The sequence below is a fragment of the Ixodes scapularis genome, unplaced genomic scaffold (genome assembly GCF_016920785.2).
Source record: "Ixodes scapularis isolate PalLabHiFi unplaced genomic scaffold, ASM1692078v2 PGA_scaffold8__174_contigs__length_109621045, whole genome shotgun sequence".
In the NCBI taxonomy this organism is placed as follows: Eukaryota; Metazoa; Arthropoda; class Arachnida; order Ixodida; family Ixodidae; genus Ixodes; species Ixodes scapularis.
The window spans coordinates 99,267,011-99,292,442 of record NW_024609883.1 but is presented as its reverse complement, the minus strand read 5'-3'; the positions used below and the strand labels follow the sequence as shown (position 1 = coordinate 99,292,442).

Below are 25,432 nucleotides of genomic sequence, written 5' to 3'. Positions count from 1 at the left end.
ATTATTCGACATATCGCTAAAACAACCTCCGCCAAAAAATATTTTTAAAGCTGGGAACCAGTGGTGCGAACTCCCTTGAGAAGGGGCGTTCGCCTCACTTTGTATGGTAGCACTCTTTTGCACACCAATCACGCTGCTCATGAACATGCATACCAAAGACACTGTGTTCGCTGCATACAAAATGTAAAAATGTCTGTTGATACACGCCCCATGTATGTTGAAGCATGTTTGGTGTCATGCATTCGCATGCTTCGATGATGTCTGAGGACAGGTTTTTTTATGACCAACGCTACAGTACAAGCACGGAAGGCACCTCAGGCAGTGTTGTGTAGCCTGTCGTTTGTACGATGTATAAGCAGTATGGCCATAGAGCGCAATACATTCTAGTCTGAAAAAGTACGCGCGTAGACCTGCACGCTTACAATTCATTTCGCAGCCACGGAATGCGAGCTGTCTTCGGAATACGAAATGCGCAACCGCATTATTCGAATCCCTCTCCCGTCATTTTGGCACAGGTGACTAAGCTGGTCGGGAGTCCAAACTGGACTCAGCTGCTTGCCAAGGCGGCTGAGAAGCGAGGAATTCAATTGGATAGTCTAACGACTATTCTTCTGTGTGGCTCAAAGGCCACGCCCCACATTTTGAGGCAAATCGAACGGTCGTTTGATCTGGCCATCGTCAAAGAAACTTACGGAGCTACGGAAGTCGCACGGGTATGCAGACCCCCCTTGGGCGCGTCCCGTTGGTATGGCATTGGATTCCCGTCCCCGATGGTACAAGTTAAGGTAAATTTGGTTCCATTTAGTGATGAGCACGAGAGGTGTGCGGATAGTCCAGTTTCAGCTCGAAACTATTCATATCGTTTATCCCTTGTCGATATGCTGACCACAATGGATATCGGCTTGTCATCAGGTTGTTGATGTGAACAGTGGAAAAGTACTTGGACCAAACGAAGAAGGAGAAGTGCTAGTGAAGACGCCATGTTCCATGAAGGGCTATTACGGACACCCGGAAGCTACATCGCAGAAAATTACTCCCGATGGTTGGGTACGAACAGGTAGGGGATGGCGACTGTTCTTGTTAACAAGTCAGTCTCTCAGCACTCCTCGTTTGGCGCCTATACAGTAAGGAGACCACTGAATGGCACGTAGCAAGAGCTTTGGGATTATGTAAAGCCATCCTTGTCACATGCCACTGCCACGTTATTCGACGTCATGGTGATACGGGACATCACAGTGTCAAGTCACACCATGGTGTGACGTCGGTGTCACGTGACGGTTCAGAGAGTACCTATAAATGGAACGCAATCAGCGCACCTTTCTGATGGTGTCTCAGTGTCAGGTGACGCTGCGACGTCATCGAGGGTGAATCCGCAGGCACGAAAGCCCTAATGCCGCATTAGGTAGTCTTGGCATAGCGTTGCCGCGCAGCATTGCTACCGTGAGCTCGCGCTGTGACTTCGAAGCATGCTCTTTAGCGCGCGACTGGAGGCGTACTGTAGCCATAGTAGAACGTGGTGACGGTCTGCTAGAACTGCCTATTCACACTGGCAGTTGAATTGCATTCGCGAGTTAGTTGCCAACGTTAAAGGCCCGTCACATTAAGGATGCACTTTGGAAAGTTCAGGCTCATTTAATGAGACAAACAAGCCGACCTGCTTCGCGGTTGCTATTTGAACAAAAAAAAATTAAACTCTCATATCTTGAAACCAAATTAGCCGCGTCAATCATTATGATATCTTCTACTTTACCCGTCACAATTAATACTAAACGATTTTTACGTTCAGATCTAATTATGAGCACCAAATGTTTCAATGTTCAGTACCTCTGCCTTTAAACCACATTAGAAACACTAATATATAGATATGGGTAAAATTTCTCAAGGGAGATACGCTCCAGGATTTTTTTTTTACAAAATTTACCATATTCTGACCATTTTGAAGAACGTAGTTGAACTTTTTCTTTTCCTGACGTTCTTCTTGCGCGGTTGTTCCTGTAGCGATTTTCGATCTTGCTTTGCTCATTGCATAAATGCGTACTTTTGTGCGCATTTGTCTTTTATTAAGCGCAATCTCTTTGCTTACCAAATGCGTATAGGTCTGAGAACTCATGTTTCAAATTGAAGTTTTTCGTTATTCCCCAATTTTCCTACCGTTTGTTTGATTGTAAACTACGCATTATTTTTATTATTATTATTGTTATTATTATTATTATTATTATTATTATTCACTGTTATGTACTGAAAAGTAAAATATATTACTGCAGCAGAGAAGCTCTTCGACGGCTGGGTAGTATACTCATCAACGGCCTCTTTCCATACACTCGCTTGAACGCGTCTACCAACATGGCTATTTTTCAAAACGTGCGATCGTGTATCATCTTTAACAATATACGCGTGAAAGCAATACCACCTAGCAAGCTCTGGGCATGACGTCACCGTTAGTAATGGAACCCCGGCCTGCCCCAAGCGGAAAACACGTCAAGCTCGACGGGAGACGACGCAAAGCGGCACACGCGTACGTCTTGGCGTCGCCACCACGTCACGCTCGTTGTGAGGCGCAGCGAGTTGCGCTGGCGTCGACGCTGACGCGAGCTAGGTGACGCGGCGTCTGTCCAATCCGGAGTGCAAGTTCGTCTGCTTCCTGAGCAGGGGTTGCGGTGACGTTGGAAGGCCGAACTCTGATTGGTTCCGATTGGAAGGATAGTGGGTAGACCTGAAGGCAGGTATGTGGAGCGCAAGTACTTCTGCTTTTTTGCAGGGGTTCTGGTGACATCGAAACGCCGAGCTTTGATTGGTACTGGATGAAGGCAAGGCAGCTTGCTTTGAGGTCTACCCACTATCCTTCAATCAGAACCAGTCTTAGTTCGGCGTCTTTCTGAGGTCACCGCAACTCCAGTGCAAAAAGCAGACGACTTGCTCCGCGCATAGTGATGATGTTTGTGAGGAAAGGCCTTGTCTTCAAGGCTCGTTGGTCAAGTACCCACACCCGTGCCATTTGACTGCATGGCCACAGAAAGATTGTCTCAGAGTATATGAAAGGTTTTTGCGCGTTCTTTACCTTTCTCATATATTTCGACCCTTGTCTCGTGTGCAGTTGATATTCCGAGAGCGTTCATCTATTAATTGTTTATTTAGCTTAACTTTACACCAGCCCATGAACTCAACTTTCAGCTAGAGATGACGACTACACGCTAATTTGCAGGTGACATCTGCTATTACAACGAAGACGGTCAGTTCTTCTATGTCGAAAGAATGAGCCAGTTCTTTAAATGCATGAACGTCCAAGTGGCGCCCTGCTCTATCGAAAGCGTGTTGCTCAGCCACGACGGAATTGAAGAAGCAGTGGTCATTGGTGTCCCTCACCCACGATATCATGAAGCTGCCTTGGCGTTTGTTGTGTTGAAGGAATCTTGTAGCAAAATCACCGAGGAAGAGCTTCAAAACTTCGTTGCAGGTAAATCTCAATCTCGAGATTTCTTTTATTCCTGTTATTTATATTGCACCATCAGCATATTTTAGACATAAGATGTGGAGAACTACACAGAACAAAATGTAACGCGAAATTAAGTAGAAATACCTTAGTTGTTCAGGGTTTATCGACTGGAAGCCTCTGCAATCTCGTCGGAAGTGCTTCTGCCTGAAACATCTCCACATAATATTTTATGCGCAATGGGGTATCGACGAAACAAAATACTTCAACCTCACTCATTCCTCACAGACGGATGAATAAAAAAAGATCAGGGACCTTACTCATCTAAAACCGGCATATTCGAAAACTCTTTGTAAGCGAACGCAGAAGGAGACATGGGATGCACAAACACATTCTATGCTCAAAAAATGATGTTTTTATGCACCACTCCGAGCTAGAATTAGCTAACAAAAAACGCAGTCCCGCAAAAAAAAAAAAAAGGGATCTTGACAATTTTAGTGCGAGATGTTATGAAGCTACTTATAATATTTTTCTGGCCATGTATATCGCCTCTAATGTAGTCAATTTTCCACTAAATTTAGCGGAATCAGGTTCTCCTAGCAGAAAATTAACTTCACGTGACCTTTTCACCAATTCAGGTTCCCTGCTAAATTTAGCGGAAAACTGACTCCACGCTACCTATGCACATATTCAGGTTCCCCGCTAAATTTATCTGAAAATTGACTTCCCGTGACCTATGCACTAGTTACGTTTCCCCGCTAAATTTAGCGGAAAACTGTTTTTACGCGACGTATGCACCAATACAGTTTCCCCGCTAAATACAGGGGAAAACTGACTTCACTTGGCTTATCCGCTAATTCAGTTTTCCCGTTGAATTTGGCGGAATTAGTTTCCCCGCTTAAATGGGCGGAAAATCAACTTCACGTGACCTATGTACCAATTTAGGTTCCCAACTAAATTTAGTGCAATTAAGTTCCCCGCAAAATTTTGAGAGAAACTGACCACGCGACCTATGCAACTACTAAGGTTCCCTCTAGATTTAGCGGAAAATTAACTTTACGTAACCGATGCACCAATTCAATGTTGCCTGTTAAATTTAGCGGGAAAGCGAACACCTGCCCGTGTGTGCAACGATGAATGCTAGCGCATTCATAGATAATCCCCCGTCTGGCTTCTAGAAACTTGCCTCCACCATAATTCTTTTTTTTAGGTTTCATTTTTTTTTCAACCCACTTATTGGAGGATGATAAATGCACCGCCTAAGGGCACCTTTCTAAAATTTCTTATTGCGCCTAGTTTATTGTTTTAATTATACTATATTTTTAAGACCGAATATACTGTAGGGTGATTCCACGTCAGTTCATGCAATGATGGTCCGGGTCATAATTGAGATATTTTTGTTAAAAATATGTTTGAGAACCATGTTCTTTGGAGGAACATTCAGCTATATATGAACGCCGTAACAATATTTTTCGCTGAGATATAAAATAGAGAAGCTGGAAGCGTCATTTCCTCATCGAAGCATTCACGTCCCCATAACTTTTTTAATACGTCTTACAAAATATATACAACATATACACAAAAAATAAAAATATCAATAAAATATTTCTGTGCAAACAGAAAATCAAAGAGGATATAAAAACGCGTTTTAGAATTATACTATATTCACAATTTTTTGCAAATAAACCATCTTCCATAATACTTCACAAAACATATAAAAATGCTCGTCTTTAAATATTCTTTGCGTATATATAAAGATAATATACCCACCCGTAATTATCTTCTTGTCATTAACGCGGAAATGCGGCTGATTTCTCAAAATGTGGCTTGATTGGGCGTCGTTATTTAAAACACTCCATCTTTTATTTTCTTTAAACTCGCCTTGGCACTTTGAAGTGACTTGAACTAACGAGTGATGGCAAAAGGTTGAGTAACATATGACCTCCGAACGGGAAAAGATACGACAAACCTTCACTCATACGCCGAGAGGCCGGATGTATACATGGCCACTCGCGCAATTGAGAGTTTTAAGCTTATGTATGCATAGCTAGCGAATTTTCAGAACTAGTGGTACCGTTTTGTTTCTGTGAATTGTAAGCTAATTAATGATATTCCAGCTCAAAGTTCCTTGTCGCGTCACTAATACTCACCCCTTATAAAAAAAAAATATTGAATTTTATAATTTAAAATATATGCCATAACTAACGCTCAACATATTCGGTGCTGTGCGGCCAAGCCGCTATGACGAAGACGTCGGCTCGCTCCGAGTGAAGATTCGTCGTAGCTTCTTCCGTTTCGGAGGTTATATGTTACTCAATGTTTTTCCATCACAGGTTAGTTCAAGTCACTGTAAAATGCCAAAGAAGTAAAAAAAAAAAAAAAAAAAGATGTGTTTTTTAAATATCGACGCCCAATCTTGCCACATTTTGAGAAATCAGCCGCATTTCCGCGTTAATGACAAGAAGATAATTAAGGGTGGGCATATTATCTTTATGTACCCGTAAAGAATATTTAAAGACGCGAATTTCGATATGTTTTGTGAAGTAATATGAAAGATGGTTTATATGCAAAACAATTGTGAATATGTCTCTAAAACGCGTTTTTATGCCATGTTCTACTTTTTGTTTGCAGAGACATATTTTATTGATATTTTTAATTTTTTTCTGTATGTGTTGCATTTTTTTTTTTTTTTTTTTGTAAAACGTATCTAAAAAGTTATGGGGACGTGAAAGCTTCGATGAGGAAATGATGACTGTGAAATGTAGCATTGTGAAATCTTCTCGATTTCCACACCTCGACCTTCTCTATTTTATATCTTGGCGAAAAATATTGTTACGGCGTTCATATATAACTGAATGTTCCTCCAAAGAACATGGCTTTCATTGATATTTTTAACAAAAACATAGAAATTATGACCCGGACCATCACTGCATGAACTGGCGTGGAATCACCCTAGTTGGGAAGTACTTCAAGTGCATAGTACTTAAAGTACAACTTCAAGTAGGTTTAGAAGACTTGTCCTTTACTTGAAGTACATTCTCTATTTGTGCGTACTTGTATTCTACTTAAAAGTAGTATTTTCTAGTACTTTCCGTGGAAAGTTAAACTCCCGACTTCAAAGTGCACGCCCAAATTTGAGGAAAAAATAAGCATATCGTCATCTGAAAATGCGCTGTCGTCTGTCGAGGCGTCATCTGGTCACTTTTATGAGTGAATTAATGCATTATAAGGTGATTCTGTTAAATAATACGTCAGCGAGAGTAAATTAACTACTCTGTGGCAACTTTACGGTATTAAATTTTCGCCGCCGTTTAAAAAACAAAACAAAAAAAACTGATGTACCTTGATTTACATATATAGTGCATAGCAGTTAAAAAATACATCGTTAAGGGAATGCAATAACATCATAAAATATTGTGTTAAAAATACTTGCATTTCACATGGAAAGTACATTCTATTTATACTATTTTACTTCCAGTGGACGGTGCTCGGTTTACTAACTGCATTACTTGAAGTACATGACCTGTAATTTACTTTGTACTTTAATTACTTTTTAGGTGTACTTTACCCAACACTGCTAAAATCGCGTTCAGAATTTTTTTAACGATTTAATTAATGGCTATGTATATTCATCGTTGTTCTAGAAAGTGTCACTTGTGTACGTATTATACTGAACTCTTCCACTTCTTCTCAGGCCAACTTGGACCCTACATGCACCTTCACGGGGGCGTGAAATTTCTTGACGAGATACCGAGGAACGCCAACGGTAAAGTAATGAGAAGAAAACTGCAGATGCTTCATCAAGACGGCTAATCTCACTCGTTGTGTTCTGCAATACAACAAGGCCTGGGGCGATTGTGATAAAAAATATATTTTTTGACCTAATAGCCTTAAAACAAATCGGGTGCTGGTAATGGGAACTTTCTGTAGTGATTCGATATGCGGAGTGCAAATTCGACTGCTTCTTGCGCAGGGGTTGCAGTGACGTCAGAACACCGAGCTCCGATTGGCTCTGATGAAAGGATAGTGGGTAGACCTCAATGCTAGCTGCCTTGAGGCCTATCCACTATTCTTTCAAACGGGGCCAATCAGAGCTCGACGTTCCGACGTGACCGCAACCCCTGCGCAAGAGGCACACGAATTTACGCTCGGCATAGTTAGGGGAAGATTGAATTTACTCAAGAAACAGCGGAACCTGGGTGAGGTCAAATAAAGGCTTTGTCTTAAATTTGTTGATATCACTGAGCGAGAAAAACAAAGATGAAAGTTGATTACAATTCTGTGTAATGCCAAATTAGAGCGCAGCTCATGAGGAGGAGGAGGGGACGGTATGGAGGGGGGGGGGGTTTACCTCTCCTCCAGCGTTATTAGAACCACTCAGTTGGGAGACTGCCATAGAGCCTGCTCCGAAAAAGTGGCTCCGATCCTTACTCGGGAACCGAGCTAATGGCGATCGCAACGCCGCCATTTCTCCCGCACCTGCCATTCGAGGAACTGCACGTGACTTCTATTTTGGATTTAATAGGCCATTTGGGATCCGAAACATATACGGTGAAAGGGGCTTCGGGGGTGCCACCCCCGTCTCCCAAGCGGACGCGCCGCGAATTACTACCGAGGTTAGGATACGCCTAGGTCGGGACAAGCTACTTGAAATCAACGCTGAGACATATGGTTCTATGAAAACAATATTAATTGTGCCGCAAAACCTTGCAAACTAAAGATTTGAGAAAACATCATGCGCCCATTATTTTGTACTAAACTCCAATAAAAGTTACTAAAAGAAGAGTTTTTTCCGTGTGTTTTTACACAAAAACAGCTTTCTAAAGGCTCAAGGTGACCACAGTAAAGACAAAACACTAACAGTTGCGCTGTTGTCGTATTTAGCTCGTTCTCAGTGGACGCCAGCGGCCATAGAGATCATAGATACTACCAGCGGCCCAGGTTTCGACGGTGAGTTTCCTAAATGAGTGTTCTAGTAAAGTTGCTCTCCTCGTTCTTCGTAGCGGGAAATTTAGTGTAAATTTTCCCGCTGAATTTAGCGGAAAAACTTAGCCCGCTACATTTACCGCTAAATTTAGCGTAAAATGTTTTGCTAAATTTTTCGCTAAATTTAGAGGAGAAACTTAACACGCAAAATGTAGCGGGGAAATTTTCCCGCTAAATTTAGCGGGGTGTTCGATAATGCAACGCGCGCGGTTACGTTTATGCCACTGATCTCTATGTCTATTTGTTGGATCGCGTTTGACCAGCTCCACCTATGGAGGGAAATGCGGCCACGGTCGGTCACCTTTTGGTGGAGTTATGTTGTCTCTAGCCATCATAGCAATATGGCGGACATCGTAATGGCGGCAGGCTGCCATAAAAAAAGCCGTGGGTCGAGTGCACTGTACCGTGGGTGATATTTCGTGCTCGATTGAAGTTGTTCGACGAAGCAGATTCTTGAAATCCGGCGTGCGCGGTAGCCCCATCTTTAAGGACCCGGCGAAAGTTCTACGAAAGCGCAGCACCGGGGGAGAGCAGCGCAGCTCGCATTAAAAGCAGGCGCGGTACCGGCGTCTGCTTTCGACGCGTCTTTCAATGCGACTGCCGATGTGGGCTGTGCTGCTTTTCCCTCTATGGCTTTTCCCCGGTGCTATGATTTCGTGAAACTTTCACCGGGTCTTCAAAGATTGTGCTACCATTCACGCCGTGTTTCAACAATATGTTCCGTCCTGGGTTGCCAGGTGTTTTAACTCCAATTCGCCAAACGTCTACGAGATATAGCCCAAAAATAGCCAAATGTCGATCCAGAAAAATAGCCCAAAAATAGTCAAAAAAAAAAAAAAAAAAAAACTCACCACTTGAAACGTTAATTTTGAAAAGAAAAGACACATAATACATTTTTATCCATCGAATGCCCCAGATATGGCGTCCCTTGCACGTTCGGCGAACTTCCTGAAACGCTCGTACAAGCGCATGACAACATACCTTCCACTATATTGGGACGCTTGGTGACCAGAATGACGTCATGAGAGAACTATGCAGAATTCAGACAACCCAAAGAATGCGCAGAACAGGTGCTGTTAAGGCCGCAAGGAATCGCGCCGTCACTTTTTGAGATGGAGGAATAACAGTACATGCTTGCATTCGGAGCTAAACAATTGCACAAAGCGCGCAAAAAGGAGACGAATTAGTTTGCTGTCGCAAACTTATCAGGGTTAAGGGACTGAAGCGCCAAATGTTCACGCAACTTACTTTAAAAATACATTCGAACCTATAAACCCAAGTGCTTTCAGGCATTTTGGTTCCAGCACAGGTCAGAAATTGCTCAGTGCACAGGTTAGAAATCGCCCAATGCACAGGTTAGAAATAACCCAATACTAGCCAAATAGCCAACTACTATTTTTTCCCGCCAACTGCAAATAAAACTAGCCCAATTTGGCTATTTATAGCCCAACCTGGCAACCCTGGTTCCGTCGAACGATTTCAATCAAGGACGAAATATAACCCACGACTATTTTTATGGCATCCTGCCACCAAAACTGCCACAACGTTGTCAGCCATGGATGGATGATAGTGGCTGCACCACTGATCTCAATGACAACTGATAGATCGCGCTTCCCCGCTTGCTCGCTGCAGCGTGATTGAAGCCAACGGATGGCAACCTTGCTGGGATACGATTTGCGGTTTTGCTGGCCTTTTGCTGAGGTTTTCCAGTGTGCTGTAGACACGTTTTCTACTCGTTCGTCGTCATTCGCCGAAGAAGTTATGTAAGACTCAGTGCACCGTTGAGACTTGCCGTTGTGAACACGGCAAGTGTTCAACGGATTCGAACGGTGCAGTATTACCCCGTTAATTGTGTCTTGAGGGGAAGAGCTTTGTCAACGCTGACTTCCCGACCCGTCGCCACTACGCGAACAACCGACACCGAGGTAGAAGAATGAATCGGTTGGTACCGTCTGCTGCCTGAACCTGCCACTCGATCAGCGAGAAGAGGAACATCACAATTCGGACGAGAAGACAAGATAAATACAAATCGATTCATGGCATCGTAGAAGACATTTTTCTACATTAGTCGCGAAGAAAATAAACAAGCTGTACGCTGAAAGTTGTGCAACGAAACTATACACGGTGCAGTCGGCGTATATCATCGAACTTTATACGCCGTCTGAAGATGAAACACGAGAATGAGTATGCGAAGGGTGGAAAAGGGCAGGCGAACCAGCCAAAAATTGAATTGAATATGATAAGAAATATCGAGATTCGTAAAACAAGCGTGAACTTATGCGTTTTAAAACAGGTTTCGTGACATGGTCTATACGGTCCCTCGTGCTGCGCCGCAGAGGTTGCATTTTGTCAGAGGATGTGTTCTGCCGCTGTGCATGGGGTCGCTTCCAGCAGTGTACTAGCCGTGCTGCTGTATTTCAAAGAATACAGTAATATAGCTTATACCTGCGCCACGCACGAACTGGATATTTTTTATGGTCTCATCAAACAAACACGCTGGCCGTGTATGTCTTAAAAGTCAAATGCAAAAAAGTTGAAAAAAAAGAAGAAAATGAGTGGATTTAAGTTTTGCTGGTTATTGCGAGCGACGTGGTCGCGAGACCGATGTCTTAAACAAGCATTGACATATCAAGAGGCTTTCTCGATGTTTGCAGTACATTGTAAATAAACACTTTCTGCACCAGCGGTCCGCTTAGTAAAAATCTGTGCTTTTTTGAGAAATTTAACTTTTTTTTCTCTTTTTTTTTTTTTTGCAACTGTCTTTGCATTTGATAATGTCAGCTTTATGCTGCTTATACCGGCAACAAAATGTAGCTGTCAAGTGCTAATTTTTACGTTTAGGAAATAAAGGAATGGAATGGAACGATTTAGCCATTCCAAGAGTGGGAATGGGCTCGGTGTCTCCATTCCTAGGAATTGAAAGGAATTGAATTATCGAAAACTCTGATTCCCCGGAATGGAATCGGAATGGAATGGGGGTGCCCATTCCGCAACACTGCTCCACAGACCCAGTACACAGCGTCGGGGTCTTCTGGGCTATGCGTATACGAATACCCTTCGTACAGAAGCGTGGGAGGGCCACGCTGGGTTTTAGTTACCTCCATCTTACGAGAAGCAATCGTGCAATCTGAAGCTCCGCACATTTTGCCCCTACATGCATATACGTATCCGAAGCCGCTTTAAAGAAAAAATACCTTTGGAAAATGCTTCTTTTACTAGAATCTCGGTAGATCTTGTAGAATAGAAAACAGAGAACACGCCCCCGAAAACGAAACCTAGCTGCTATGCTTTCTGGCATCCTGGTGTAGAGGTCTGCATACCATAGGTTGAACCCTGTTTTCTCATTGTGCAGTAAGTTCGGACCTGGAAAACTTCCAAAAAGGGTCTAATAAGAAAGGAATGCCGAAAGTAAGGATAACACCGGTTACGACCACCCCCTGCAAACCAATAAAAGGAGAGGCCAAGTTCGAATCTGAGACAAGTTCGATGCGACCACTTTTCAGGTTGTAGCCCCCTTCCCACCCCACTCCTCCTTTGCCTCTAAAAAAAGTCTGTGATGAACTTTCTAATAACTAGAAGGTCACTGCGACCACTTTTCCTACTACGGGTTTACCTAGAACGAGGTGCCCTCTTTGACCAGTTCACCTCTGACCACTTTCCCTATGACGACTTGGCTGGGCCTGTTTCCGTATACCTACACCAGCCAAGGAAATGTTCGTGTTTTTGGCGTTGTAAGCAAAAAACTCCCATCGAACAATTGAAGGCAAAACAGCATATCTCCTTTGAAATCAGGCATACAGCACACAGTTCAGTATCCGTTTCAATAAGAAAAACACAAAACAAGCATCAAAAGCACATAATGGATGATAAGGCGCGTGTGACCAATAGGAACACCCTCCCACGCGTTCCGGTAAAGATTAAGTTTGCAGGTGGTTCCAAAGGGGGTGACGTCATTCGTAGCTATCGTGTTAAGCGCGAACCGCATAATGGATGATAACGGCGCCTGCTGCCGCGGCGACGGCAGCTTGCGACGTGAGGAGTGACGTCACTAGCCTTACGTCCGGACGCAGCGGATGCTACGAGCTATCTTAGCCAATTCCGTTCTGTGGACGTGGCCCGTGATACGCTTTCCGCTCGTCGCTGTGCACCCTCTCTACTGTCACGTGACACTTACACGACCTCCGATTGGCTCCGATGGCTCGTAACGTCCGCTGCGCTTACACTTAAAATGAAACGGGGTGTAGCAACTGGTTTCCTTGTTGCTGCATCACCGCGATGAATAGGCCACGCATACTTAGGACTCCCGAGGAGCAGCGTGAATACTAGGAGCGGCATAGGGAAAAAAAACGGCAATACGACCAGCGGCGGCGTGCTGCCACCGGTGGTGGCATTTCGAGTAGTGCAGTAGGCAATCGCTGCAGGTGATACCACAGCTTCGCTGACTAACCATTTTCAAAGCATGGATTGGAGCCCCACTTTTTCCTTAACCAGAACCAACGCTACTTTTTTTGCATGAATTCTTAATGGACGACTGTTTTATCCTACCTATAAAACATAAACAATAAAATAAATAAAAAAAAACTGCTGTGTTGTCTCATCTTTTTCTACAATCATTTCGGCTGCATGTCGCCGTCTACTTTGCACTCTCTGGTTGTTACCGCGTCACTTTTCTTGTCTGCAACTTTCATCCGTGCTGTTTTGGGGGTGCGCTTAGCTCCCAACGAGCGAGTGAACGTTGCTGTATGTTACGGGGAGTATCAGAGAACAAAAGAGGTCCACTGACGTTTTCGGTAGGAGTTTCGGTGGCGACCTCCAGGCTCATCCGCAACTCTATTCTGGGTGAGGTGCGCCTGAACGAGGAGGGGAACCTCTGAAACGAGCCACTGACAACAGCGGTGTCATCACCGAAGCTGACGCTGAAACATCGGTACTCGTGGTCTCTTACACCACAAATACCGTCGCTTAAAACTTTCTTTATTCGAAAGACATATCATATCGCCGTATTTGGTTTCTTCCGGACTACCAGCTTGTCTTAGTTGATTGAGGCAGTTCTTTCTGCTCTCTTCATAGAGACGACCACGAGAAGGAAAGCCACGAATACGATAAGTCGATTTCTTCATATTAGAAACGAGCTGATTAAGTAAGCCGTTGTCGGTTAAAAAAAAAAAAGTGAATTAGAAAGCAAAAAAGAGGAAAAGAGAATTGTTCCCTCAAGTGTGGCTTTTTGTAGAAGAGGAAGAAAAAGAAAATCCAAAGAGAATTTGTCCAGCGGTGTGAATGGTCTTTTCTTTATGTGTATGCTTTTTTCTAGTTCAGCAAGTTCATACACTTCTGCCCTTCTGAGGCAAAGAGAGCGTGGAGCAAAATCTCACGCCGCAGAACTTAGCCATCAGACCTCTAGCCAGTTTCGATCTGAATGGCCGTCGTACCTGTAGGCCGTCATGCAAAAACTACTTTTTTCTTAAACCTGAGGTTAGCACTTGCATTACACATGCCAACTTTTTTATCGACAAAAAGGACTAATGTTGCCAAATCTCAGAGCAGACCGGCCCCTGGTTGTCTAAACGTGCAGACGTGGAATGTTTAGACAGGCAGGGGTGTGGCAGGCTTAAACGTTAGGTAAACCCGGGGTTAAATGCAGACAAAAACAACAAAAATAGTTCCGATGACAGAGTTTCTAAACTCTGACTTGCTCCGAAAATTAATGAGTAAAGTTTAAAAGATGGAAACCTAAACTAAATACATTTTACCAATATCCGTGGGCTTCACTCTTCTCGGCAGGCTATTAATTATTTTTGAACTCAAATCCGTGTTACCGATTCGGCGGTTTTCACTCGAAATTTATTGGTTTTCTGAGTTCTCTAGCGGGAGAAATTAACATTTTGCTGGCGGCGAGATATCTATAGCGGTTCTCAAGTAATGTTAGCGTTTTAACTTGCGGTCTGAAGTGTACTTGAGTTTACATTTACTAACAATTAAAAACATAATTTTTGTAGTAAGTTTCACGGGGTAGTCAGCTTTGCATACTATAGGCAAAATTGTTGTCAGTAAGAGTAACGCTTGCAGCACCATTGAGATACTACAGTGGCAAACTTAAAAAACGTGCTTTCAACTGATTTGAGCGTGCACGTATGCATTCGCTTTCCAAGTTTGCCTTATGAAATGGGTACAGTAAACTATCCACACAAATCGAGAAAGCATGACTATTTTCTGGAAGCGCCTAGCGACGTAGCCGGGACAGATACCCTGGGGATTAGAAAACGTTTTGGCCAAACACGTGATATTTGTCACTGAAACCTTCAACTGCAGCCAAACGTTACACTAAAGATCAGAACGGTGCAGATTTACGTGGGCAGGTATTGCAAGACACCACTCATGGTAACACCTGACAACATTAGGATCGTGCAATATGGACACACTATTTTGCGTAGAAGTGATATATGTCGAACATGACTCTTTTCTAAGGGTCATTTTATTTATCGTTTTATTTTTGTAGCAGTAAATTGTGTTCCAAAGTAGACTAATTTTTACCCTGCAGCGGAAATCTTGCGGTATTTAGGAGTTCCCCGGGACTCCTATCACGGAATTTTTTTTTTCTTTGGCAACACCCTGTAAAATAGCTTTTGAGAAGTTTCAAATGAGGGTTCTACCAGAGCTATCATTTCGTTTTTCCAGACCACTCCACATGCTGTATAACCGCAACTCGAGTCAGCAGTCTACAAAACATTTTGCGTATGTTTTATTTCTCCGGTTTTGCTGGCGTTACCTTAACCAGCATTCACTTCACACCATCAATCTCCTCGTAACTTTTCGGGAACTATATCAGCACCCATAATAAAAAGTTTGATATAATATGTGCAGATTTGCCAGAAGTGCCCCTCAAATTAAATTTGAAAATTAAATTTGAAATGGAAGTTACTGCTTCCGTTGTCGGTCTAATATTGTGTCGAACCAATTTTGAGGCAAATAAGTGACTAAACATTTTGCCAGAGCCGCTTGAAAGAAGTCATGAAACGATATCAAATTGAAATCATTCATGGCTTTACAGAGGCGTACTGGTTTTAGTCCGTCTCAAGTATACTCGCACGGACCGGCACTGACTCGGAAGCTTCTTGGTCGCGGTGAAATTGCGAGGATGAGAGAGGACTATTTCTTTCAATCTTGCCTTCGCAAAACTCGATGACTTAATTGTGGGATCGAAATTACCCGCCTGAAGACAGTCGAGCGCGGCTCATGGGTTAGACACAAGAACTGCGTGAGTACTCGAATTCGGCTCGTAACAATTAACGACTCAGCAGGCACTCGGGTAGCGGCTCGTGTCCAACCACTGCGGTGATGAAAATAGACGAACTCTAACAATTCCTGGAGCTCAGCGCGCGTTTTCTACTTTGCCGACCTCGGCGCATGGCTATGACTAGCATTGGCGGCATAGGATAGGCATCAGGCCACGTGGCCGCAAGTCCTGGCTCCGAGTTGAATGGGTTAACGATGCTCATATTCCTCGAGTTTCTTTGCCGACCGCAATCGCTTATAGAGAAAAGCATAGGCACGTTTATTCGGGGATTAACGTTAGGGAGCGATTCTGAGTAGGTATTTAGCGAAAGTAGAAAAATCGTTTCATGGCCCCTTTAACCTATTTGAAAAGGAACTACTTAAAAAAAGGCAAGACTTTTGATTGTCTGAGATGTTTCCTTAAAAATATTTAATGAAGCCCTTTTGCAAAAGGAGTCCCTCGTCTGGAACCTTTATTCAAATGAAAGGGTAAATAGGATCCATTCTATTAAAGCCGAGTGGGACAATTCTTTTTAATCTACTTTTAGACATGTGAGTGGCGTCGTTAGTATACAAACGGTTGCCATATAACTGGCCACGGGGCACTTTTTGGAGAGCACACATTGCCCTTTTTATTTGATCTCTTTCTCTCGCGTGAGACGTTGATACTCTTCAGCGTTGTAATAAGTGACAACTTAAGGAACACACGGCATGGCTTAAACTGCTCACGCCACCTTGCTTCGGGGCTCGACACATGTCTTGCGTTTCCTAATTTGCCAGGAACTGTGGTAATACGCATTGCATCTCGGACAATATAAATTTCGTACGTCCACATAATGTCCTCGGGACGTCATTTCCGATGCCTTCTCGTCATCTTATAGAACTTTTTGTTTCGATTTTTAACGCGTTCCACGGACGTCTCAGAGAACTTAACGTCACGTCCTTAAGCGTTCTCTCAACGTCACGTCCCGATGAACTTCGACGCTATTTCGACGTCATTGCGATGTCCTTTCAATGTAAGTGTGCTGGTAACCTCGACGACTGTTTTTTCTTCTTTCAGATAATTAGATGTAGGTAAATTTTTAAGCAGATCACTCGAAGAAAGAATATCGCGAAGTGATAGTTTAGGCATTTGGCTTCTTAAGCCTGGTCCCTTGGAACACACAAAGTTCTGTGAATGTCCTTAAAATGTCCTTAGCATGCTTTGTCGTTCTGCAGATGTCCGGTGGACGTTCATAACACATCGGGAGAGCGTTAAGGGATCCTAAAGGCACTCTAAGGTCATTGACAAGAGTAATGGTTGCGACTGCTTACGGCCGTAGGCGCTAAAAAATCGGTTTTCAGCCTTTTTCAACTGCCCTACGCCGGCTGCACTGTTGTGCAGCCGGTCGAAAGCTGTCATAACAGGCTTAAGAACCGGTTCTGATGCAATCACTCGTTGTCAAACGCAAATGTGTGTGAACCAGCCTTCGTTATGATCGGCATTACCGACGCTTACGACTGCCTACAATCGGGACAAAATGAGACAATGGGCTGGTGCCATTTATTGCGTTGCTTTATAGCCCGATCACAATCTCGAAAGAAACTGAATTTTTCCCAGTATTCGCGAGCTCGGATCGATGTTGTATCTACGAGAAATGGTCGCTCACGACATTGTCAAAATTATTTTAAGCCCTCGGTGAAAGAGTTCTGCCTTAAAAAGAAAAAGCGAAAGTATACGGAGATCGGAAGTGAGCCAAAGCTATACTCGATGGAGGGCGCCAGTGTGTCGTTAGGTTTTAAGCCGTCACAGGCGGTCTTCACGCGGTCAATCACACACAGACGCCGATTTCTGTACCAGTATTAACGCCCCAGACGCTAATACAGTGGAATTTATTTTTATTCAAACTCTCTTAATTCAAACTCCCGGATAATTCGAACTAACATGCAGGTCCTGTCCTATGTGCTTCAAAAAACGAAACTCCGGGGGATAATTCAAACTTTGCATACTTCAAACAAAGTTTTGGTCTCCCTTGGAATAAAATTAACTTGATTCCACTGTCCATCGTTCATAAGACAGTTTGCAAACACTGTCTGAGGCGTGTTTTTTTCCATGTACGAAAGCCCGGTCACGTTGGTCATACAAAAACTATCTGCAGACATGTCCGAAGCTTACAGACCAACTAAACTCACTGACGTCACGCCACTTCAGTGGCGCTGTTGTCGGTACTGGGCATGCGCAGAAGCTTCACTCCTCCCAGATTCGGTTTCTGGGCACGCGCAGTGCCCACACCTGGTGTGGGCAAAGCGGGCCTGTTCCTGAACACTGCGTTGGTGTATACGTGCGTTAGGAGCAAGCGTGCTTTGAAAAGGCATGACGCGTTCTTTCGCAGATAAAACCTGCCGTCACGACAGCAGCGCATCCTGTTATCAATAGTCGCCAAGGTCGCTGGGCGGTTGAAAAACAGATTCCGAATTCTGACAACTGGATCTGCGATGTAGCACTCGGGACTACGCAGAACGAGCTCATATTATGTTCACAGCAGGGCAGGATGTCGAAACTACCTTGTATCTCCTGGCATCCTCTTGAGTGTCGCATAGAGTATAAAAAATGTTCTTCCGTTTAAGCTGTGTGTAGGTAATAAAATCGAGGAAATTGATTTTTTAACCTCGTTGTTCTTTTACCTTCCTTCGCAGGTCGAGATAGACGACTCAATGAACGTTGATGCACAAAGCAGATCCGCGTGATCTTTTTTTAAGCGAATACCACGTTGATTTATGTAATTTGCGCACGGCATATATCACTACCGGAACAATATAAATATACCAAAGTGCAAATCAGACACACCTAGGAAACGAAGGAACGAGCTTTACAATTGCGTGGTCGGAAACTTTGCGTACGCAAAAAAATAGCGTCGTCGTCACTGCGCATGCTCGGAGCCGAAACTGCCTCTCGGATAGGCGCATGCCGACGACGCACATGAGCAGTTTTGGGGCACGCCACGCTCTAACGCGAACACGCGGCGCTTCCGTTTGCTTCGATACGCAACGCTAAAACTCTCTATCGATAGGTAACGGAAGGCGTAGGAAGTTCAGAGTCCGCGATAGCGTGAAATTAGAACCGTAATCTAAAATACGTGATCTATGCTCACTCGACGAAAGAAATGAATTCGACATGACAGAATTAAAAAAAAAAAGTCAAAATCCTCGATGAAGACAGTTGACCCGGGAAGGTAGCTTAATTTCGCTTAGTGATACCCTCCATTGGGCTCGTTGATCCTTAGACGAGCAGAAGGTTTTTGCAAGGCCGAGGCTGGCTATCTTCGTTTCTTATCTTGCAAACAAACTCTATAATTACTGACCTGTTAAGAAACGGGGGTCGTGGCTTATCATGTTTACGCTTCTTGCGTCGTGGTTGGTTCTACGGAATTCTCATCAGCAAATGGCACAATCTCAATGGTTGATCAGACTGTCGAGACTCGCCGCTCTCTACTTATGTGAAGGTGTCAGCAACTCTATCACTCATCATCTTAACTAAACGTCTAATTTTTTTTAAATTTAACTTACCTTAATTTGTTTGGTTGGGTTATCATATAAGGGGGGGATACAAAATTTAGTGACACAAAATACAACATGCAATACCGCGCTTATTGCACAAAAAAAAGCGTATCAGTCTAGTAAAAAAGTAAGAAAACAATAACGATGTCGAAAATTATGATACAAAGAAATTTACACGCGAGCGAGCATAAATCATGAGTACCGCGAAGTAATAATTGGCATGATGTTTTCAATTTCGTTCCATCTGTTTATTTCCACAGAACTACTGGGGAGCAGAGAGTTCCTCTCGGAAATTGCAAGCGGAAACGGGGAGATGAGAAATTGATTGGTACGGCATTTTTCTCAGCGAATTTTATGAGGATGATCTTGTCCAGAAAAAAAAAAAATAAAGATACGAGGAAGGTGAAGTAATAACCGCTCCTTGAAGCGAAAATTAAAATAACGAATGTTATGAATAAATGCAAGGCGGAAAACGTGTGGTTTTTAATGAAAAAGAAATGCACTCTATGTTTTACCTTCGATACGCTCATAGATGGTGAATAGTCTTTAAATATAAAACGTGCTCCCATGTTTTGAATTCCTTTTGTGTTACTAATCAAATAATCCTGATAAGGAGCCCATGTGATACCAGCATGCTCAAGCTGGGCCCTGATGAATAATTTGAAAGCTAGAAGGCGAGTTTCAGTGTATGCTAAGAACAATTTTCATGTAATGAAGCCCAATGACCGACTTCTTTAACAAAAACTAACAACTAACAAACTAACAAAACAAAAAAAAAAGAAAGCTATCATATATTTATATTTCTTAACTTTTTTAGGGGGGCACCGTTGATTGAATAATTGCAGTACATTTAAAATTTTGAAATTTAGTCGTTGATAAGGTCATGAATTTGATTTTGTTTATGACAATAAGTATTTGCCCATACTACACCATGAAAAGATAGAGCTTATGTCATTTTGCTAAATCAGAAATTCATTATAGTTTTTTTTTTGTATAAAACGCAGTCATTTGCTAAAAGTCCAATCGATGAAGATAAACCAACCGGAAGATCATTTATATAAATAAGAAAGATCGGGGGGCAGAGCTTGGGGGCACGCAGGAATTTGCATCCGTACTCGTTGAGAAAGGGTCTGCAACTGCAGCAGATTGTTTTCTATTACATAAAAACTCTCTCATCCAATGCATATTCGAGGAGTCTATGTTCAACCATTCAGGCTTTTGTTTTAATCGTCCTTGGGGCACGCAGTCGAGGGCCTTTGTAAAGTCCAAAAGTCGGTCTGATGAAACGAATGAACATCGTCGTAAAGATCTGACATTAGTTCAAACAGTCGGGTTTCAAAAGATTTATCATTGTGACGCCGTGGTGTTCTTCAAAGGAGATATCGTTATTGAAAACAAATAATGTGTCTATAAATAAAATGCTTTGGAAATTAGCATGAGACATACCTAAGCGATATCTGTGGATAGATATTTCATAACGTGGTACCAGACTTGTGAACGGGAGTCACCGAATTCGCATCCTTCCACTCCCTCGGCACACTTCGTTCATCGATTGATTGCTGGTCAAATAAAGCCAAAAAGCTGCTGGAGAAATATTCGGTGAGTTTTGACAGTTTAGTGGTAATACCGTCTATACCCAGCGAGAATCGATATGCTAAGCCATTGATTAATTTACTTATGCCACGTGGACATGCCGTTATCTCTCCAAGAAATCCCGACGCACAAGAGGTCAGGGATACGATTCGCCCCCCCCCCCCCCCCCTTTCTTGTGACCTATGAGAGTGAATATTTCCTTTTTCTATCGTTAGGCTTTCCTATAATATCAAAGTTAATTTCAGTTTTTTTTGTTTTTGTTTTTTTTACGCGAGCAAAAAGAACAGATGCATCCATATGGCTGGGAGCGTTGACAAACGATCTCCCAGGCCACCTTTTCAGCGAACGCGATGTCGCATCAGTGGCGCGTGTCCAAGCAGCTGGTGAACCAGGAAAACTAGATAAAAGCTTGCTTGAGCTACGAACCACACTTACAATCAACTAGATCACTATTTCTACCATGATGCAGCTGAGGTAAGCTATAGGATTGCGTAATCCGCGCGATATTTAAGTTGAAGTATTCGATATGCTAACAATATACCAATGTTCAAAGTCAACAGTTCAGCTGCACTGACTTTATTCTTCTTTTTTTTTCTGTTAAAAAGCGTAGTAGCAGTTGCAGCGCGATAATTTTGACTTTTCACTGCGCACAAGAATCAGTTTGTTTATTTCTCATTTATAATATGCTCGTCAATATTTTTGGTAATTGCACTATTTTATAAACGAAAATGTTGTTCTTTTCCCGAACAAAGGGACACATGTGCCCTCATACCGTGTACTGATCTAACCGCGCCAAATAAAAACTAAAGATATATTTAAAAATAATTAGTGATAAAAGATTTTGCAACACAATGTCGATTTAAAAGCTCAAATTACTGCAGATACATTCAATGTGAATGGTTTGGCGCGTTGGTGTCAAAATCATGATTACGATTACGATTACGACAACTTAACAAACGAGGAACGTCACGAGTCCGGAGTATCTAATAATAGCTCCTCAGTCAATAAGAGTGCTGCATTTGCCTCTAAGAAAGCGAAAAAAAAAATCACGAAGCGAGAAGCGAAAAGATAATAGGCTGTCCCCTGAGTTTCTTAAGATGTTGGATGCCATATAAAGATCAATATAAAAATATGCACACGCACGCTCATTGGTATGGAGATAATTTAGGCCGGTCGGCTCAACACGTCGCTTGTTTAATCTGAAAAGAAAAACAAATCTTTGATGTCCGATTTTCGCCCTCTTAAAAGTACTCCAGCGTTTTTTTTTGTTTTTTTTTTACCTATTTCAACGAAGTATATTTTCCGAATCCCTGACTTTTTTTTCTATTCCGGTATGCTACTTAGTATCGCGAAAATAAGAATAGTTATTGTGAAATCAGCTAGCGAAAATTACGCCAAAAATCGGCATTCAAATGTACCCGCGCTTTTTAATGCCATGACGTCAGTGAAAGGCAGGCTTGCAGGTCGAGCAGACAGTCTACAAATTTGTTTTGTGCAGCTGCGCGGGGTGCTGGAGCGAACTTCCTAAGCATTCATTTGACACAATGAAAATGCTTGTAGTCAGGAACAAAGTCTACAGCAGACAAATTCAAGTTACTAAAAAAAGTAATTAAGTCAAGTTACTGAGTACTCGTCTTAAAAGTAATTTGAGTAGAGTAGAAATTGCTGATCTAGAAAGTAATTCAATAAATTACTAGCTACCATAAAAATTAGCGAATTACTTTTGAAGTTACTTTTATATTTTTGTAGCAACAAGAAAGTACATAAACGTTTTGATCTGGTAGCGAAATTCTGCTAGACAAATATAAAGCTACTCGTGTTTTCACATAAATGGTTTAATAGCTGGTTCTGATTGTGCGCGATTAATTGTTTTATACTTTTTGTTTTCCGGTCAATAAGTTACTGCTGGTGTATCATTTCTACTCTGCGCGGTTTATCACTGCCTGAGCTTGATTTCGCAGACAGTTTGCTTGTTTACAGTGTTGCGTAAAGTACATCTAAAGGTACTTGAAGTAAAGTAACTAGAGGTTATGTACTTGAAGTATAGTAAGTACACCGGTTGCAATGTACGTGAAGTAAAGCACTGTAAATACAACATGTAAAGTAAAGCACAAATACTTTTTAACACAATATTTCACGAAACCCTTTTATACCCTATTTTTTAAACTTAACTGGTATGTATTGCTCCAGGGGTACTAGAAGGACCATCCGTTTTTTTTTTCAGAAATGGCGGCAAATATTGGATACAGTAAAGACGCCACAGAGTAGTTGTTTTACTCGCGCTAACGAACTATTTAACACAATATACTGATAAGGCACATATTTGCATCGGTCTTATAGAAGCCATTACTTCACTCAGAGAAATGACCAGATGAAGTCTCGAAAGAAGATAGCACGTTTTCACATGACAATACGCAATTTTTTGTTTCCAAATTTGGGGAACGTACTTTGAAGTCGGGAATTTTACTTTCTTCAATAATTACCAGAAAATACTTTAGTAAAGTACAAGTACATACTCTGAGAATGTACTTCAAGTAAAGTACAAGTTTTCCCATCTTATTTGAAATAGTACTTTAAGTACCATGTTAAAGGGGGGAGTCCCCTCTTGCTCGGAATCTCGCTTGTGTACCCGGACACAGCCATTGTCCCCCCAGAAGATTACCCCGTCGCTCAAAATTCCGACTAGTTGATTTCCCCACCCCGTTCACCCCGAAGCTGACAGTGCTGTGGAAGCTACGTGCTCGTTGGGCCAGCCACACATTTTCCACGTGATCACGCTCTCTCGCGCATACCGACCCGCAGAGAATGAGGTCAGGTGATGAAAGCGAGGCGGCTGATTGGTCCGGCAAGCGCGTAGCTTCCACAGCAATGTCAGTTTAGGGGTAAAGGGATTAAGTGAGGTCCGGTGTCGTGTGACGTGTGCTTGGGCCTGGTGACGCGCTGCGGGGGCCCGGTTATGGTGGCTAGTAGCCCGGTGACGCGCTGCGGGGTCCGCGGATGTATCACAGTGAAAAGGCGGAGAGTTTACGAAGCGAAGGAGGTACGAAATAGTCCGCTATGTTTTGCAAATTTTCGTAGCGAAAGTCAGGCTTCTGACTTTCTACCTTTGTTCTTTTGGCCCACTGAACGATGTGCTATTAGTAAAATCCCAATATAAATTGATTTACTCCAGCCCAAAATTCGTTTCATGGGTCCTTTAAAGTGCTCCCCCATTTAGCTTTTTTATGTAAAAACGTTGGGGGAAATATTAAGCTTCTTGAACGATCTTTGAATTTTGGACGATGTGCATAGGCCGAGTTTTGGGAGGAAAGGCAACGCAAAGAGGTCAGATTTGCGTTGCCCTTTAGCACGCTGTCCTTCAAGTACAGCACAGACTACGGGAGCAACAGATGGGATTCAGAGCGGGTGCTGCATCTTAATTGTTGACTATTTTTAGGGAGGCTGCAGTGTGTACGCCTCCTATAGAGGGCGAGAGTTCCTACGTTGGGCAGAAGCGGGGTCAAACCCTTTCTTTAAATACGTCAAGCCTCCTTGAGCAATTCGGTACACAAAGAAATGCCAGACTTCGGCGATAATCCCGCATTTATTGGGCTTCACTTGCGACGTGTCTGTCCGCTCCCCGGGCCTCGTAGCAGGGTTGCTGTAGGGGGGGGCTCGTGAAAAATTTTAGAGGGTTTCGGACCCTCCAAACCACTCCTCCACTTCTGCCTACGCCACATGCTTTCCCCTCTTTGCAAATATCAGCTGATCTTCCAACATCTTATCTATTTTTGTGCGCGAATGTTTATTGACCAACAAACCTACCACTAAAATTCAAAAGTAATTTACAATTTGAGTAGAAGTTACTTGAAAAAAAGTAATTAAAGTAAACTACTAATTATCAAAAAAAGTGCAATCGAAAGTTACTAAGCTACTCAGAAAATTAAACTACAGTAACTTGAGTAGTTGAACTACGTACAAGTCTGGTCTTCAGTTCAAAGAGTGAACGACTGCCTTCAGCTGAGCTGACGTCACTTTTTCATTGGGGCCGATAGAGATTTTCACTTCGAAACACACGGTGAGGACCAAAATTCTAAATTCGATAACTTCGCGAAACAAAAATATATATTTTGGCCAAATATTCGGGTTACTATTTCAGCGATGTTTGTTGGTGTATTTAGAAACGTTTCGGGCCGATCGGGGACTATGAAGAAAACGCCGGAGTACCCCTTTAACATTGCCATTTATATGATCTCCTACGCACCCACTGCAGATTCGTCGTTCTGCTTTATGTCTCGCTGCTGGCGGCTGATGCCTTGGCAGGAGACCGTGGTGCCGCTTCACTGTCCCGGCGAGCTCGGGGACTGCTGCGCCAAAAGATGAAGACGCTCAGTGCCGGGGCAGCCTCGGACGTCCAATACAGAGGTACTGGAGAGCTATATACATGAACATACGTGTTACGGGTAAGGAGCCTTCATGTGCGCTTTGCTAGGGTGATGCTACCCTTTGTAATACCACTCGCCGACAAACCAGCAGCCATTTTGTTCCTCGGCGATAATCCGTGGGGCTTATAACCCTCCCGGAAGCAAGCACTTTATCTCAGAAGTTCGGAGCAGCGTTGTGGAACCCACGGAG

At 42.9% G+C, this 25,432-nt stretch overlaps 1 protein-coding gene across 1 annotated transcript in view; it reads left to right on the top strand.

Annotated features, from left to right (window-relative positions):
• Window positions 1-25,432, top strand: part of LOC115310371 (peroxidase) — an 85,815-nt gene that overhangs the window by 25,605 nt on the left and 34,778 nt on the right. Inside the window, exon 5 of the mRNA XM_040498927.2 lies at window positions 25,071-25,222. Coding sequence (XP_040354861.2) covers window positions 25,071-25,222 — 152 coding nt within the window. The remainder of the gene's footprint in view (window positions 1-25,070; window positions 25,223-25,432) is intronic.